The 15,950-nt window shown below is 48.6% G+C and overlaps 1 protein-coding gene across 1 annotated transcript; it reads right to left on the reverse strand.

Moving 5' to 3' along the window:
* Nucleotides 1–12,063: 12,063 nt before the first annotated feature.
* On the reverse strand, nt 12,064–15,611 carry LOC115122707 (putative claudin-24). Its single transcript, XM_029651952.2, has one exon. It carries the CDS (start codon nt 13,794–13,796, stop codon nt 13,053–13,055), a length of 744 nt encoding a protein of 247 aa, XP_029507812.1. The 5' UTR covers nt 13,797–15,611; the 3' UTR covers nt 12,064–13,052.
* Between the last annotated feature and the right edge of the window lie 339 nt (nt 15,612–15,950).

Raw genomic sequence — 15,950 nt, forward strand, 5'->3', positions numbered from 1 at the left:
ACTAACCCTATCCCTAACCCATCTACATGGCAGGTTGGTACTAACCCATCTACATGGCAGGTTGGTACTAACCCTAACCCATCTACATGGCTGGTTGGTACTAAGCCTACTAACCCTATCCCTAACCCATCTACATGGCAGGTTGGTACTAACCCTAACCCATCTACATGGCAGGTTGGTACTAACCCTAACCCATCTACATGGCTGGTTGGTACTAACCCTAACCCATCTACATGGCAGGTTGGTACTAACCCTAACCCATCTACATGGCTGGTTACATTTAACATTTACATTTAAGTCATTTAGCAGACGCTCTTATCCAGAGCGACATACAAATTGGTGCGTTCACCTTAAGACATCCAGTGGAACAGCCACTTTACAATAGTGCATCTAAATCAGGGGGGTGAGAAGGATTACTTTATCCTATCCTAGGTATTCCTTAAAGAGGTGGGGTTTCAGGTGTCTCCGGAAGGTGGTGATTGACTCCGCTGTCCTGGCGTCGTGAGGGAGTTTGTTCCACCATTGGGGGGCCAGAGCAGCGAACAGTTTTGACTGGGCTGAGCGGGAACTGTACTTCCTCAGTGGTAGGGAGGCGAGCAGGCCAGAGGTGGATGAACGCAGTGCCCTTGTTTGGGTGTAGGGCCTGATCAGAGCCTGGAGGTAGTGAGGTGCCGTTCCCCTCACAGCTCCGTAGGCAAGCACCATGCTCTTGTAGCGGATGCGAGCTTCAACTGGAAGCCAGTGGAGAGAGCGGAGGAGCGGGGTGACGTGAGAGAACTTGGGAAGGTTGAACACCAGACGGGCTGCGGCGTTCTGGATGAGTTGTAGGGGTTTAATGGCACAGGCAAGGAGCCCAGCCAACAGCGAGTTGCAGTAATCCAAACGGGAGATGACAAGTGCCTGGATTAGGACCTGCGCCGCTTCCTGTGTGAGGCAGGGTCGTACTCTGCGGATGTTGTAGAGCATGAACCTACAGGAACGGGCCACCGCCTTGATGTTAGTTGAGAACGACAGGGTGTTGTCCAGGATCACGCCAAGGTTATTAGCGCTCTGGGAGGAGGACACAATGGAGTTGTCAACCGTGATGGCGAGATCATGGAACGGGCAGTCCTTCCCTGGGAGGAAGAGCAGCTCCGTCTTGCCGAGGTTCAGCTTGAGGTGGTGATCCGTCATCCACACTGATATGTCTGCCAGACATGCAGAGATGCGATTCGCCACCTGGTCATCAGAAGGGGGAAAGGAGAAGATTAATTGTGTGTCGTCTGCATAGCAATGATAGGAGAGACCATGTGAGGTTATGACAGAGCCAAGTGACTTGGTGTATAGCGAGAATAGGAGAGGGCCTAGAACAGAGCCCTGGGGGACGCCAGTGGTGAGAGCGCGTGGTGAGGAGACAGATTCTCGCCACGCCACCTGGTAGGAGCGACCTGTCAGGTAGGACGCAATCCAAGCGTGGGCCGCACCAGAGATGCCCAACTCGGAGAGGGTGGAGAGGAGGATCTGATGGTTCACAGTATCGAAGGCAGCCGATAGGTCTAGAGCAGAGGAGAGAGAGTTAGCTTTAGCAGTGCGGAGCGCCTCCGTGATACAGAGAAGAGCAGTCTCAGTTGAATGACTAGTCTTGAAACCTGACTGATTTGGATCAAGAAGGTCATTCTGAGAGAGATAGCGGGAGAGCTGGCCAAGGACGGCACTTTCAAGAGTTTTGGAGAGAAAAGAAAGAAGGGATACTGGTCTGTAGTTGTTGACATCGGAGGGATCGAGTGTAGGTTTTTTCAGAAGGGGTGCAACTCTCGCTCTCTTGAAGACGGAAGGGACGTAGCCAGCGGTCAGGGATGAGTTGATGAGCGAGGTGAGGTAAGGGAGAAGGTCTCCGGAAATGGTCTGGAGAAGAGAGGAGGGGATAGGGTCAAGCGGGCAGGTTGTTACCGGCCGTCACAAGACGCGAGATTTCATCTGGAGAGAGAGGGAGAAAGAGGTCAGAGCACAGGGTAGGGCAGTGTGAGCAGAACTAGCGGTGTCGTTTGACTTAGCAAACGAGGATCGGATGTCGTCGACCTTCTTTTCAAAATGGTTGACGAAGTCATCTGCAGAGAGGGGGAGGGGGGGAGGAGGATTCAGGAGGGAGGAGAAGGTGGCAAAGAGCTTCCTAGGGTTAGAGGCAGATGCTTGGAATTTAGAGTGGTAGAAAGTGGCTTTAGCAGCAGAGACAGAAGAGGAAAATGTAGAGAGGAGGGAGTGAAAGGATGCCAGGTCCGCAGGGGGCCATTTTCCTCCATTTCCGCTCGGCTGCCCGGAGCCCTGTTCTGTGAGCTCGCAATGAGTCGTCGAGCCACGGAGCGGGAGGGAGGACCGAGCCGGCCTGGAGGATAGGGGACATAGAGAGTCAAAGGATGCAGAAAGGGAGGAGAGGAGGGTTGAGGAGGCAGAATCAGGAGATAGGTTGGAGAAGGTTTGAGCAGAGGGAAGAGATGATAGGATGGAAGAGGAGAGAGAACGGGGAGAGAGAGCGAAGGTTGGGACGGCGATACCATCCGAGTAGGGGCAGTGTGGGAAGTGTTGGATGAGAGCGAGAGGGAAAAGGATACAAGGTAGTGGTCGGAGACTTGGAGGGGAGTTGCAATGAGGTTAGTGGAAGAACAGCATCTAGTAAAGATGAGGTCGAGCGTATTGCCTGCCTTGTGAGTAGGGGGGGGAAGGTGAGAGGGTGAGGTCAAAAGAGGAGAGGAGTGGAAAGAAGGAGGCAGAGAGGAATGAGTCAAAGGTAGACGTGGGGAGGTTAAAGTCGCCCAGAACTGTGAGAGGTGAGCCGTCCTCAGGAAAGGAGCTTATCAAGGCATCAAGCTCATTGATGAACTCTCCGAGGGAACCTGGAGGGCGATAAATGATAAGGATGTTAAGCTTGAAAGGGCTGGTAACTGTGACAGCATGGAATTCAAAGGAGGCGATAGACAGATGGGTAAGGGGAGAAAGAGAGAATGACCACTTGGGAGAGATGAGGATCCGGTGCCACCACCCCGCTGACCAGAAGCTTCGGGGTGTGCGAACCGGACGAAGAGAGAGCAGTAGGAGTAGCAGTGTTATCTGTGGTGATCCATGTTGTGCCAAGAAGTCGAGGGACTGAGGGTGGCATAGGCTGAGATGAACTCTGCCTTGTTGGCCGCAGATCGGCAGTTCCAGAGGCTACCGGAGACCTGGAACTCCACGTGGGTCGTGCGCGCTGGGACCACCAGATTAGGGTGGCCTCGGCCACGCGGTGTGGAGCGTTTGGTACTAACCCTAACCCATCTACATGGCAGGTTGGTACTAACACTAACCCATCTACATGGCTGGTTGGTACTAACCCTAACCCATCTACATGGCAGGTTGGTACTAACCCTAACCCATCTACATGGCTGGTTGGTACTAACCCTATCCCTAACCCATCTACATGGCTGGTTGGTACTAACCCTAACCCATCTACATGGCAGGTTGGTACTAACACTAACCCATCTACATGGCTGGTTGGTACTAACCCTAACCCATCTACATGGATGGTTGGTACTAACCCTAACCCTAACCTATCTACATGGATGGTTGGTACTAACCCTAACCCTAACCCATCTACATGGCAGGTTGGTACTAACCCTAACCCATCTACATGGCTGGTTGGTACTAACCCTAACCCATCTACATGGCAGGTTGGTACTAACCCTATCCCATCTACATGGCTGGTTGGTACTAACCCCTAACCCATCTACATGGCAGGTTGGTACTAAACCTAACCCATCTACATGGCTGGTTGGTACTAACCCTAACCCTATCCCATCTACATGGCTGGTTGGTACTAACCCTAACCCATCTACATGGCAGGTTGGTACTAACCCTAACCCATCTACATGGCAGGTTGGTACTAAACCTAACCCATCTACATGGCTGGTTGGTACTAACCCTATCCCTAACCCATCTACATGGCAGGTTGGTACTAACCCTAACTCATCTACATGGCAGGTTGGTACTAACCCTAACCCTAACCCATCTACATGGCAGGTTGGTACTAAACCTAACCCATCTACATGGCTGGTTGCTGGTTGGTACCCTAACCCATCTACATGGCTGGTTGGTACTAACCCTAACCCATCTACATGGCTGGTTGGTACTAACCCTAACCCATCTACATGGCTGGTTGGTACTAACCCTATGGCAGGTTTGGTACTAACCTAACCCATCTACATGGATGGTTGGTACTAACCCTAACCCATCTACATGGCTGGTTGGTACTAACCCTAACCCATCTACATGGCTGGTTGGTACTAACCCTATCCCTAACCCATCTACATGGCAGGTTGGTACTAACCCTAACCCATCTACATGGCTGGTTGGTTGGTACTAACCCTAATCCCTAATCTACATGGCAGGTTGGTACTAACCCATCCTAACTAACCCTAACCCATCTACATGGATGGTTGGTACTAACCCTAACCCATCTACATGGATGGTTGGTACTAACCCTAACATCCATCTACATGGCTGGTTGGTACTAACCCTAACCCATCTACATGGCTGGTTGGTACTAACCCTAACCCATCTACATGGCTGGTTGGTACTAACCCTAACCCATCTACATGGCTGGTTGGTACTAACCCTAACCCATCTACATGGCTGGTTGGTAACCCTAACCCATCTACATGGATGGTTGGTACTCCCTAACCCATCTACATGGCATCTACATGGATGGTTGGTACTAACCCTAACCCATCTACATGGCTGGTTGGTACTAACACATCTACATGGCTGGTTGGTACTAACCCTAACCCATCTACATGGCAGGTTGGTACTAACCCTAACCCATCTACATGGCTGGTTGGTACTAACCCTATCCCTAACCCATCTACATGGCTGGTTGGTACTAACCCTAACCCATCTACATGGCAGGTTGGTACTAACCCTAACCCATCTACATGGCTGGTTGGTACTAACCCTAACCCATCTACATGGATGGTTGGTACTAACCCTAACATATCTACATGGCTGGTTGGTACTAACCCTAACCCTAACCTATCTACATGGATGGTTGGTACTAACCCTAACCCTAACCCATCTACATGGCAGGTTGGTACTAACCGTAACCCATCTACATGGCTGGTTGGTACTAACCCTAACCCATCTACATGGATGGTTGGTACTAACCCTAAACCATCTACATGGCAGGTTGGTACTAACCGTAACCCATCTACATGGCTGGTTGGTACTAACCCTAACCCATCTACATGGCTGGTTGGTACTAACCCTAACCCATCTACATGGCTGGTTGGTACTAACCCTAACCCATCTACATGGCTGGTTGGTACTAACCCTATCCCTAACCCATCTACATGGCAGGTTGGTACTAACCCTAACCCATCTACATGTCTGGTTGGTACTAACCCTATCCCATCTACATGGCAGGTTGGTACTAACCCTATCCCTAACCCATCTACATGGCAGGTTGGTACTAACCCTAACTCATCTACATGGCTGGTTGGTACTAACCCTAACCCATCTACATGGCAGGTTGGTACTAACCCTAACCCATCTACATGGATGGTTGGTACTAACCCTAACCCATCTACATGGCTGGTTGGTACTAACCCTAACCCATCTACATGGCTGGTTGGTACTAACCCTAACCCATCTACATGGCTGGTTGGTACTAACCCTAACCCATCTACATGGCTGGTTGGTACTAACCCTATCCCTAACCCATCTACATGGCCTGTTGGTACTAACCCTAACCCATCTACATGGCAGGTTGGTACAAACACTAACCCATCTACATGGCTGGTTGGTACTAACCCTAACCCATCTACATGGCAGGTTGGTACTAACCCTAACCCATCTACATGGCTGGTTGGTACTAACCCTATCCCTAACCCATCTACATGGCTGGTTGGTACTAACCCTAACCCATCTACATGGCAGGTTGGTACTAACCCTAACCCATCTACATGGCTGGTTGGTACTAACCCTAACCCATCTACATGGATGGTTGGTACTAACCCTAACCCTAACCTATCTACATGGATGGTTGGTACTAACCCTAACCCTAACCCATCTACATGGCAGGTTGGTACTAACCCTAACCCATCTACATGGCTGGTTGGTACTAACCCTAACCCATCTACATGGATGGTTGGTACTAACCCTAAACCATCTACATGGCAGGTTGGTACTAACCGTAACCCATCTACATGGCTGGTTGGTACTAACCCTAACCCATCTACATGGCTGGTTGGTACTAACCCTAACCCATCTACATGGATGGTTGGTACTAACCCTAACCCATCTACATGGATGGTTGGTACTAACCCTAACCCATCTACATGGATGGTTGGTACTAACCCTATCCCATCTACATGGCAGGTTGGTACTAACCCTATCCCTAACCCATCTACATGGCAGGTTGGTACTAACCCTAACCCTAACCCATCTACATGGCAGGTTGGTACTAACCCTAACCCATCTACATGGCTGGTTGGTACTAACCCTAACCCATCTACATGGCTGGTTGGTACTAACCCTAACCCATCTACATGGCTGGTTGGTACTAACCCTAACCCATCTACATGGCAGGTTGGTAATAACCCTAACCCTAACCCATCTACATGGCTGGTTGGTACTAACACATCTACATGGCTGGTTGGTACTAACCCTAACCCATCTACATGGCAGGTTGGTACTAACCCTAACCCATCTACATGGCTGGTTGGTACTAACCCTATCCCTAACCCATCTACATGGCTGGTTGGTACTAACCCTAACCCATCTACATGGCAGGTTGGTACTAACCCTAACCCATCTACATGGCTGGTTGGTACTAACCCTAACCCATCTACATGGATGGTTGGTACTAACCCTAACATATCTACATGGCTGGTTGGTACTAACCCTAACCCTAACCTATCTACATGGATGGTTGGTACTAACCCTAACCCTAACCCATCTACATGGCAGGTTGGTACTAACCGTAACCCATCTACATGGCTGGTTGGTACTAACCCTAACCCATCTACATGGATGGTTGGTACTAACCCTAAACCATCTACATGGCAGGTTGGTACTAACCGTAACCCATCTACATGGCTGGTTGGTACTAACCCTAACCCATCTACATGGCTGGTTGGTACTAACCCTAACCCATCTACATGGCTGGTGGTACTAACCCTAACCCATCTACTAACCATGGCAGGTTGGTAATAACCCCTATCCCTAACCCATCTACATGGCAGGTTGGTACTAACCCTAACCCATCTACATGGCAGGTTGGTACTAACCCTAACCCATCTACATGTCTGGTTGGTACTAACCCTATCCCATCTACATGGCAGGTTGGTAATAACCCTAACCCTAACCCATCTACATGGCTGGTTGGTACTAACCCTATCCCATCTACATGGCTGGTTGGTACTAACACTAACCCATCTACATGGCTGGTTGGTACTAACCCTAACCCATCTACATGGCAGGTTGGTACTAACCCTAACCCATCTACATGGCTGGTTGGTACTAACCCTATCCCTAACCCATCTACATGGCTGGTTGGTACTAACCCTAACCCATCTACATGGCAGGTTGGTACTAACCCTAACCCATCTACATGGCTGGTTGGTACTAACCCTAACCCATCTACATGGATGGTTGGTACTAACCCTAACATATCTACATGGCTGGTTGGTACTAACCCTAACCCTAACCTATCTACATGGATGGTTGGTACTAACCCTATCCCTAACCCATCTACATGGCAGGTTGGTACTAACCGTAACCCATCTACATGGCTGGTTGGTACTAACCCTAACCCATCTACATGGATGGTTGGTACTAACCCTAAACCATCTACATGGCAGGTTGGTACTAACCGTAACCCATCTACATGGCTGGTTGGTACTAACCCTAACCCATCTACATGGATGGTTGGTACTAACCCTAACCCATCTACATGGATGGTTGGTACTAACCCTAACCCATCTACATGGATGGTTGGTACTAACCCTATCCCATCTACATGGCAGGTTGGTACTAACCCTATCCCTAACCCATCTACATGGCAGGTTGGTACTAACCCTAACCCCTAACCCATCTACATGGCTGGTTGGTACTAACCCTAACCCATCTACATGGCTGGTTGGTACTAACCCTAACCCATCTACATGGCTGGTTGGTACTAACCCTAACCCATCTACATGGCAGGTTGGTAATAACCCTAACCCTAACCCATCTACATGGCTGGTTGGTACTAACCCTATCCCATCTACATGGCTGGTTGGTACTAACCCTATCCCATCTACATGGCTGGTTGGTACTAACCCTAACCCATCTACATGGCAGGTTGGTACTAACCCTATCCCATCTACATGGCTGGTTGGTACTAACCCTAACCCTAAACCATCTACATGGCAGGTTGGTACTAACCGTAACCCATCTACATGGCAGGTTGGTACTAACCGTAACCCATCTACATGGCTGGTTGGTACTAACCCTAACCCATCTACATGGATGGTTGGTACTAACCCTAACCCATCTACATGGATGGTTGGTACTAACCCTAACCCATCTACATGGATGGTTGGTACTAACCCTATCCCATCTACATGGCAGGTTGGTACTAACCCTATCCCTAACCCATCTACATGGCAGGTTGGTACTAACCCTAACCCATCTACATGGCAGGTTGGTACTAACCCTAACCCTAACCCATCTACATGGCTGGTTGGTACTAACCCTAACCCATCTACATGGCTGGTTGGTACTAACCCTAACCCATCTACATGGCTGGTTGGTACTAACCCTAACCCATCTACATGGCAGGTTGGTACTAACCCTAACCCATCTACATGGCTGGTTGGTACTAACCCTAACCCATCTACATGGATGGTTGGTACTAACCCTAACATATCTACATGGCTGGTTGGTACTAACCCTAACCCTAACCTATCTACATGGATGGTTGGTACTAACCCTATCCCTAACCCATCTACATGGCAGGTTGGTACTAACCGTAACCCATCTACATGGCTGGTTGGTACTAACCCTAACCCATCTACATGGATGGTTGGTACTAACCCTAAACCATCTACATGGCAGGTTGGTACTAACCGTAACCCATCTACATGGCTGGTTGGTACTAACCCTAACCCATCTACATGGATGGTTGGTACTAACCCTAACCCATCTACATGGATGGTTGGTACTAACCCTAACCCATCTACATGGATGGTTGGTACTAACCCTATCCCATCTACATGGCAGGTTGGTACTAACCCTATCCCTAACCCATCTACATGGCAGGTTGGTACTAACCCTAACCCTAACCCATCTACATGGCTGGTTGGTACTAACCCTAACCCATCTACATGGCTGGTTGGTACTAACCCTAACCCATCTACATGGCTGGTTGGTACTAACCCTAACCCATCTACATGGCAGGTTGGTAATAACCCTAACCCTAACCCATCTACATGGCTGGTTGGTACTAACCCTATCCCATCTACATGGCTGGTTGGTACTAACCCTATCCCATCTACATGGCTGGTTGGTACTAACCCTAACCCATCTACATGGCAGGTTGGTACTAACCCTATCCCATCTACATGGCTGGTTGGTACTAACCCTAACCCTAAACCATCTACATGGCAGGTTGGTACTAACCGTAACCCATCTACATGGCAGGTTGGTACTAACCGTAACCCATCTACATGGCTGGTTGGTACTAACCCTAACCCATCTACATGGATGGTTGGTACTAACCCTAACCCATCTACATGGATGGTTGGTACTAACCCTAACCCATCTACATGGATGGTTGGTACTAACCCTATCCCATCTACATGGCAGGTTGGTACTAACCCTATCCCTAACCCATCTACATGGCAGGTTGGTACTAACCCTAACCCTAACCCATCTACATGGCAGGTTGGTACTAACCCTAACCCTAACCCATCTACATGGCTGGTTGGTACTAACCCTAACCCATCTACATGGCTGGTTGGTACTAACCCTAACCCATCTACATGGCTGGTTGGTACTAACCCTAACCCATCTACATGGCAGGTTGGTAATAACCCTAACCCTAACCCATCTACATGGCTGGTTGGTACTAACCCTATCCCATCTACATGGCTGGTTGGTACTAACCCTAACCCTAACCCATCTACATGGCTGGTTGGTACTAACCCTATCCCACCGTGCTTTTACACCTGCATTGTTTGCTGTTTGGGGTTTTAGGCTGGGTTTCTGTACAGCACTTTGAGATATCAGCTGATGTACGAAGGGCTATGTAAATAAATTTGATTTTATTTGATTTGATCCCATCTACATGGCAGGTTGGTACTAACCATAACCCTAACCCATCTACATGGCAGGTTGGTACTAAACCTAACCCATCTACATGGCAGGTTGGTACTAAACCTAACCCATCTACATGGCAGGTTGGTACTAACCCTAACCCATCTACATGGCAGGTTGGTAATAACCCTAACCCATCTACATGGATGGTTGGTACTAACCCTAACCCATCTACATGGCTGGTTGGTACTAACCCTAACCCATCTACATGGCTGGTTGGTACTAACCCTAACCCATCTACATGCTGGATGGTACTAACCATAACCCTAACCCATCTACATGCTGGTTGGTACTAACCCTAACCCATCTACATGGCTGGTTGGTAATAACCCTAACCCATCTACATGATGGTTGGTACTAACCCTAACCCATCTACATGGCTGGTTGGTACTAACCCTAACCCATCTACATGCTGGATGGTACTAACCATAACCCTAACCCATCTACATGGCTGGTTGGTACTAACCCTAACCCATCTATATGGCAGGTTGGTACTAACCCTAACCCATCTACATGGCTGGTTGGTACTAACCCTAACCCATCTATATGCTGGTTGGTACTAACCCTAACCCTAACCCATCTACATGCTGGTTGGTACTAACCCTAACCCATCTACATGGCTGGTTGGTACTAACCATAACCCTAACCCATCTACATGCTGGTTGGTACTAACCCTAACCCATCTACATGGCTGGTTGGTACTAACCATAACCCTAACCCATCTACATGGCTGGTTGGTACTAACCATAACCCTAACCCATCTACATGGCTGGTTGGTACTAACCATAACCCTAACCCATCTACATGGCTGGTTGGTACTAACCATAACCCTAACCCATCTACATGGCTGGTTGGTACTAACCCTAACCCATCTATATGCTGGTTGGTACTAACCCTAACCCTAACCCATCTACATGCTGGTTGGTACTAACCCTAACCCATCTACATGCTGGTTGGTACTAACCCTAACCCTAACCCATCTACATGCTGGTTGGTACTAACCATAACCCTAACCCATCTACATGGCTGGTTGGTACTAACCATAACCCTAACCCATCTACATGGCTGGTTGGTACTAACCCTAACCCATCTATATGCTGGTTGGTACTAACCCTAACCCATCTACATGGCTGGTTGGTACTAACCCTAACCCTAACCCATCTACATGGCAGGTTGGTACTAACCCTAACCCATCTACATGCTGGTTGGTACTAACCCTAACCCATCTACATGGCTGGTTGGTACTAACCATAACCCTAACCCATCTACATGCTGGTTGGTACTAACCCTAACCCATCTACATGGCTGGTTGGTACTAACCATAACCCTAACCCATCTACATGGCTGGTTGGTACTAACCATAACCCTAACCCATCTACATGGCTGGTTGGTACTAACCATAACCCTAACCCATCTACATGGCTGGTTGGTACTAACCATAACCCTAACCCATCTACATGCTGGTTGGTACTAACCCTAACCCATCTACATGGCTGGTTGGTACTAACCCTAACCCATCTACATGGATGGTTGGTACTAACCCTAACCCATCTACATGGCAGGTTGGTACTAACCCTAACCCATCTACATGGCTGGTTGGTACTAACCCTAACCCATCTACATGGATGGTTGGTACTAACCCTAACCCATCTACATGGCTGGTTGTAACTCGTCGAGAGAAGATGAAGAAAACAGTAACATTGTAGTCTGGATGTCAACCTCAGCATGTTGGAGGGAACCAATTTTATTCAGATCAATTCATCACAGTAGATTATTGATTTATGATTGATATAATTGTCAACTATTATTTACAAAAACATCTTAAATTCAGTGAACATATACTTATATATAATAAACTATTTTTTCTTGCAATTACTGTATATCAAGTGTTTAATTTCCACATTAAATTGACATTATTAAAAAAAATTGTCAGAAAGAGTTGCATGCAGGCTTTATAGCGTCAGGGAGGATGTGGTGAGGCTGGAGCAGGTTTTATAGAGTCAGGGAGGATGGAGTGAGGCTGGAGCAGGTTTTAAAGAGTCAGGGAGGATGGAGTGAGGCTGGAGCAGGTTTTATAGAGTCAGGGAGGATGGAGTGAGGCTGGAGCAGGTTTTAAAGAGTCAGGGAGGATGGGGTGAGGCTGGAGCAGGTTTTAAAGAGTCAGGGAGGATGGAGTGAGGCTGGAGCAGGTTTTATAGAGTCAGGGAGGGTGGAGTGAGGCTGGAGCAGGTTTTATAGAGTCAGCGAGGATGGGGTGAGGCTGGAGCAGGTTTTATAGAGTCGGGGAGGATGGGGTGTGGATGTAGCAGGTTTACATCCAAACAATTTCCTCTGTATCTGACTTAAAAACAATGTATTGTGAAAGTTGCTCCAGGTATTCCCTATGGGTTTGACATAAAAAGCAGTCAGCCAGAGTGCCAGGGCTGGTTCTTAGGCTGTTTAACTATTTTCAAGAGAGGCAGAATCATCCATAAACCTTCCAGAATAGAATACCTCTCCCCTCCCCTCTCCTTCCTTCCACCTCCCCTCGCCTCAGAGAGAGGAGAAGAGATACGAGGTTCGGAGTACGGATCATTCCTCCAGTAAACCTCCCATCCCCTCGCCTCAGACATACTCTCGAGGTTTCCTGGAGGAATGATCCATACTCTGGACCTCGTATCGCCTCTCCTCTCCTCTCCCTTCCCCTTGCCTCAGACATACTCTGGAGGTTTCCTGGAGGAATGATCTGTATTCCGGACCTCGTATCTCTTCTGCAATTGTGCCTGGGGTGCTCCGTCTGCCTGGGGTCCCCTGGAATGGTCAGCCTGGGGTGCACAGTAATAGTCTGCCTGGGGTCCCCTGGAATGGTCTGCCAGAGGAGGCCCCAGACAGGATGCAAACAGGAGTAATCCAGCCACCAGCAGGAGGAACCCCCCCACCCAGCCGCAGAACAGGGCATCACCAAACTCCCAGCGCGGCACCACCTCCGGCACCGACTCATCAAAATAACGCATTACCGTCAAGTGGGCGACATAGGAAACAGGCACCAGAGAAAGCACCCCAGCTACCATCCCCAGTACCCCTCCTGCCACCTTCATAATCCTCTTGGCCCTGCAGCCCTCCAGCCCCTGGCTGAAGCTGTTGACCAGGTGAAGACCAGGGATAGCCAGCAGCAGGCCCAGCAGGCCCACAGCCAGGGAGATACACATGAAGATACGGGCCACCTTGATGTCCTGAGGCAGGCCCAGCAGGCTGTCGTAGGGTCGACACTCCATCCCCCCCATGTCCTGGACCACGCAGGTCTCCCAGAGACCCAGCTCATAGCTCTCTGTGAGCAAGAGGTCTGTGGACAGGGTCAGCCACTGTGGCATCAGGGTGGTGGCCAGAGCACACAGCCAGGCTGCCATGTACACTACCATCCCCAGCAGCTCGAGAGTGGAGGCACATAGGTCCATGGTTTTACCCGCCCCTCTCTGGCCTCGCTCCGTTGACCCTCAAGAGCTCTTCTCTGGCTGCTGGAGAGGTTCTGGAGAGGTTCTGGAGAGGTCTGGCAGCTCCTGATGTCCAGTAGGAACAGAGAGGCTTCTCACAGCACCTGCTACTTACTGCTGAATACTGTTCTGTTCACAGGCAGGCGGAGAGCTCCTTCACTAACAGTCCCACTCCACAGAAACACACATCATCTGGCTGGAGGCTGGGAGGAAAGGGGCTCTCTGGCACATGGCCCTCCTCTTCCCTCCCCTACCTCCTGCTGAGGCTGCTGGTCTGCCAATGGACCAGGGGAGGGAGGGTACATGGCCGGCCTCCCTGAGAATCCTGCCCCGCCTGTCTCCCAGCCCTCCCAGCCCCATGGGATGGTATTAAAGAGAGACAGGAAGTTATTAAAATGCAGATTGTTGACAATTCCCGACAGAGAGCCAAGTCTGGGCCCTCCTCTTCCCTCCCCTACCTCCTGCTGAGGCTGCTGGTCTGCCAATGGACCAGGGGAGGGAGGGTACATGGCCGGCCTCCCTGAGAATCCTGCCCCGCCTGTCTCCCAGCCCTCCCAGCCCCATGGGATGGTATTAAAGAGAGACAGGAAGTTATTAAAATGCAGATTGTTGACAATTCCCGACAGAGAGCCAAGTCTGGGCTCAGCCCTCCTGGTTATTGTGCACCTATCCCAAATGGCACCCTATCCCCTATTTATTGCAGTACTTTAGGAAATTATGCCTTTCTTAAGCACTTCTCAGTAGTTGGTATTCAGACTTCCCTCGTGAAAGTAACAGGGAGAATAGTGTACAATAGTAGCTATACCCTTGTCTATATTCTGCACTAACCATGGAACTGTGTGATGACACAGCCAAGTATTGTAACATGGTTCGGGTTCAAACTGTTATTGCATGGAGTGAAAATGTAGGCTATACCAACTAAAGGGAACGAACATTGAATTGGCAGTTGAATGTGTTGTCATTACACCTACTGACGGTCGATACTGATAGTAACTAATATTTAACATGACAGAAATAGGAAACAGAGAAAGCCGGAGTAGCCTATAATTAAGACATTCGAGAGTGCACATTCCTGTAAGTTAAAAGGCCATACAATTAAAATTCTGCATAATAGCAAAGAATTTCATCAACTTTACTGTGAGAAAGTTGATATGTTGATATGCTTCAGTTTACTGCCATATAACTGGTTTCACATTTGTCTCCAGCAATTATAAGGTCATATAGATCTTAAACAAATGTAATTTATATTTACAATTCCCTCATCTGTCACGCCCTGGCCTTAGTATTCTGTGTTCTCTTTATTATTTTGGTTAGGCCAGGCTGTGACATGGGTGATTTATTTGTTTTGTTTTAACTTAACTAGGGGTGTTTGTAGATTAATGGGGTTGTGTTCAGTTTAGTGTTCTAGGTAAGTCTATGGTTGCCTTGAGTGGTTCTCAATCAGAGGCAGGTGTTTATCGTTGTCTCTGATTGGGAACCATATTTAGGCAGCCACATTCTTTGGGTATTTTGTGGGTGGCTGTTCCTGTCTCTGTGTTTTGCACCAGTTAGGACTGTTTCGGTTTTTCCACGGTTTCTTATTTTGTATAGTGTTCACGTTTTCATCTTTCATTAAAGATGTTTATAAATAACCACGCTGCATTTTGGTCCTCCTCTCCTTCCCAGGAAGAAAACCGTTACAAACGGATGATTCATTTACTAGTTATTATCAACGTGTAAATTACCATGTAGTAATTTATATAAACAAAATAAGTAGATTATTTTTTGACATGGAACCGGCAGGTTCACTAGACCTTATTCAATAAAATTGATTTATAAAGCCCTTTTTACATCAGCCGATCAAAGTGCTGTACTGAAACCTAAAACCCCAAACAGCAAGCAATGCAGGTGTAGAAGCACGATGGCTAGGAAAAACTCCCTAGAAAGGCAGGAACCTAGGAAGAAACCGAGAGAGGAACCAGGCTCTGAGGGGTGGTCAGTCCTCTTCTGGCTGTGCCGGGTGGAGAATATAACATTATTTTATTTTACCTTTATTTAACCAGGTAGGCTAGTTGAGAACAAGTTCTCATTTACAACTGCGACCTGGCCAAGATAAAGCATAGCAGTGTGAACAGACAA

This window comes from Oncorhynchus nerka, linkage group LG25, assembly GCF_034236695.1.
Source record: "Oncorhynchus nerka isolate Pitt River linkage group LG25, Oner_Uvic_2.0, whole genome shotgun sequence".
NCBI lineage: Eukaryota > Metazoa > Chordata > Actinopteri > Salmoniformes > Salmonidae > Oncorhynchus > Oncorhynchus nerka.

What these genes read in the sequence shown, in the direction of transcription:
- LOC115122707 (XM_029651952.2), bottom strand. Translation starts at nt 13,796, where the DNA reads ATGGACCTATGTGCCTCCACTCTCGAGCTGCTGGGGATGGTAGTGTAC.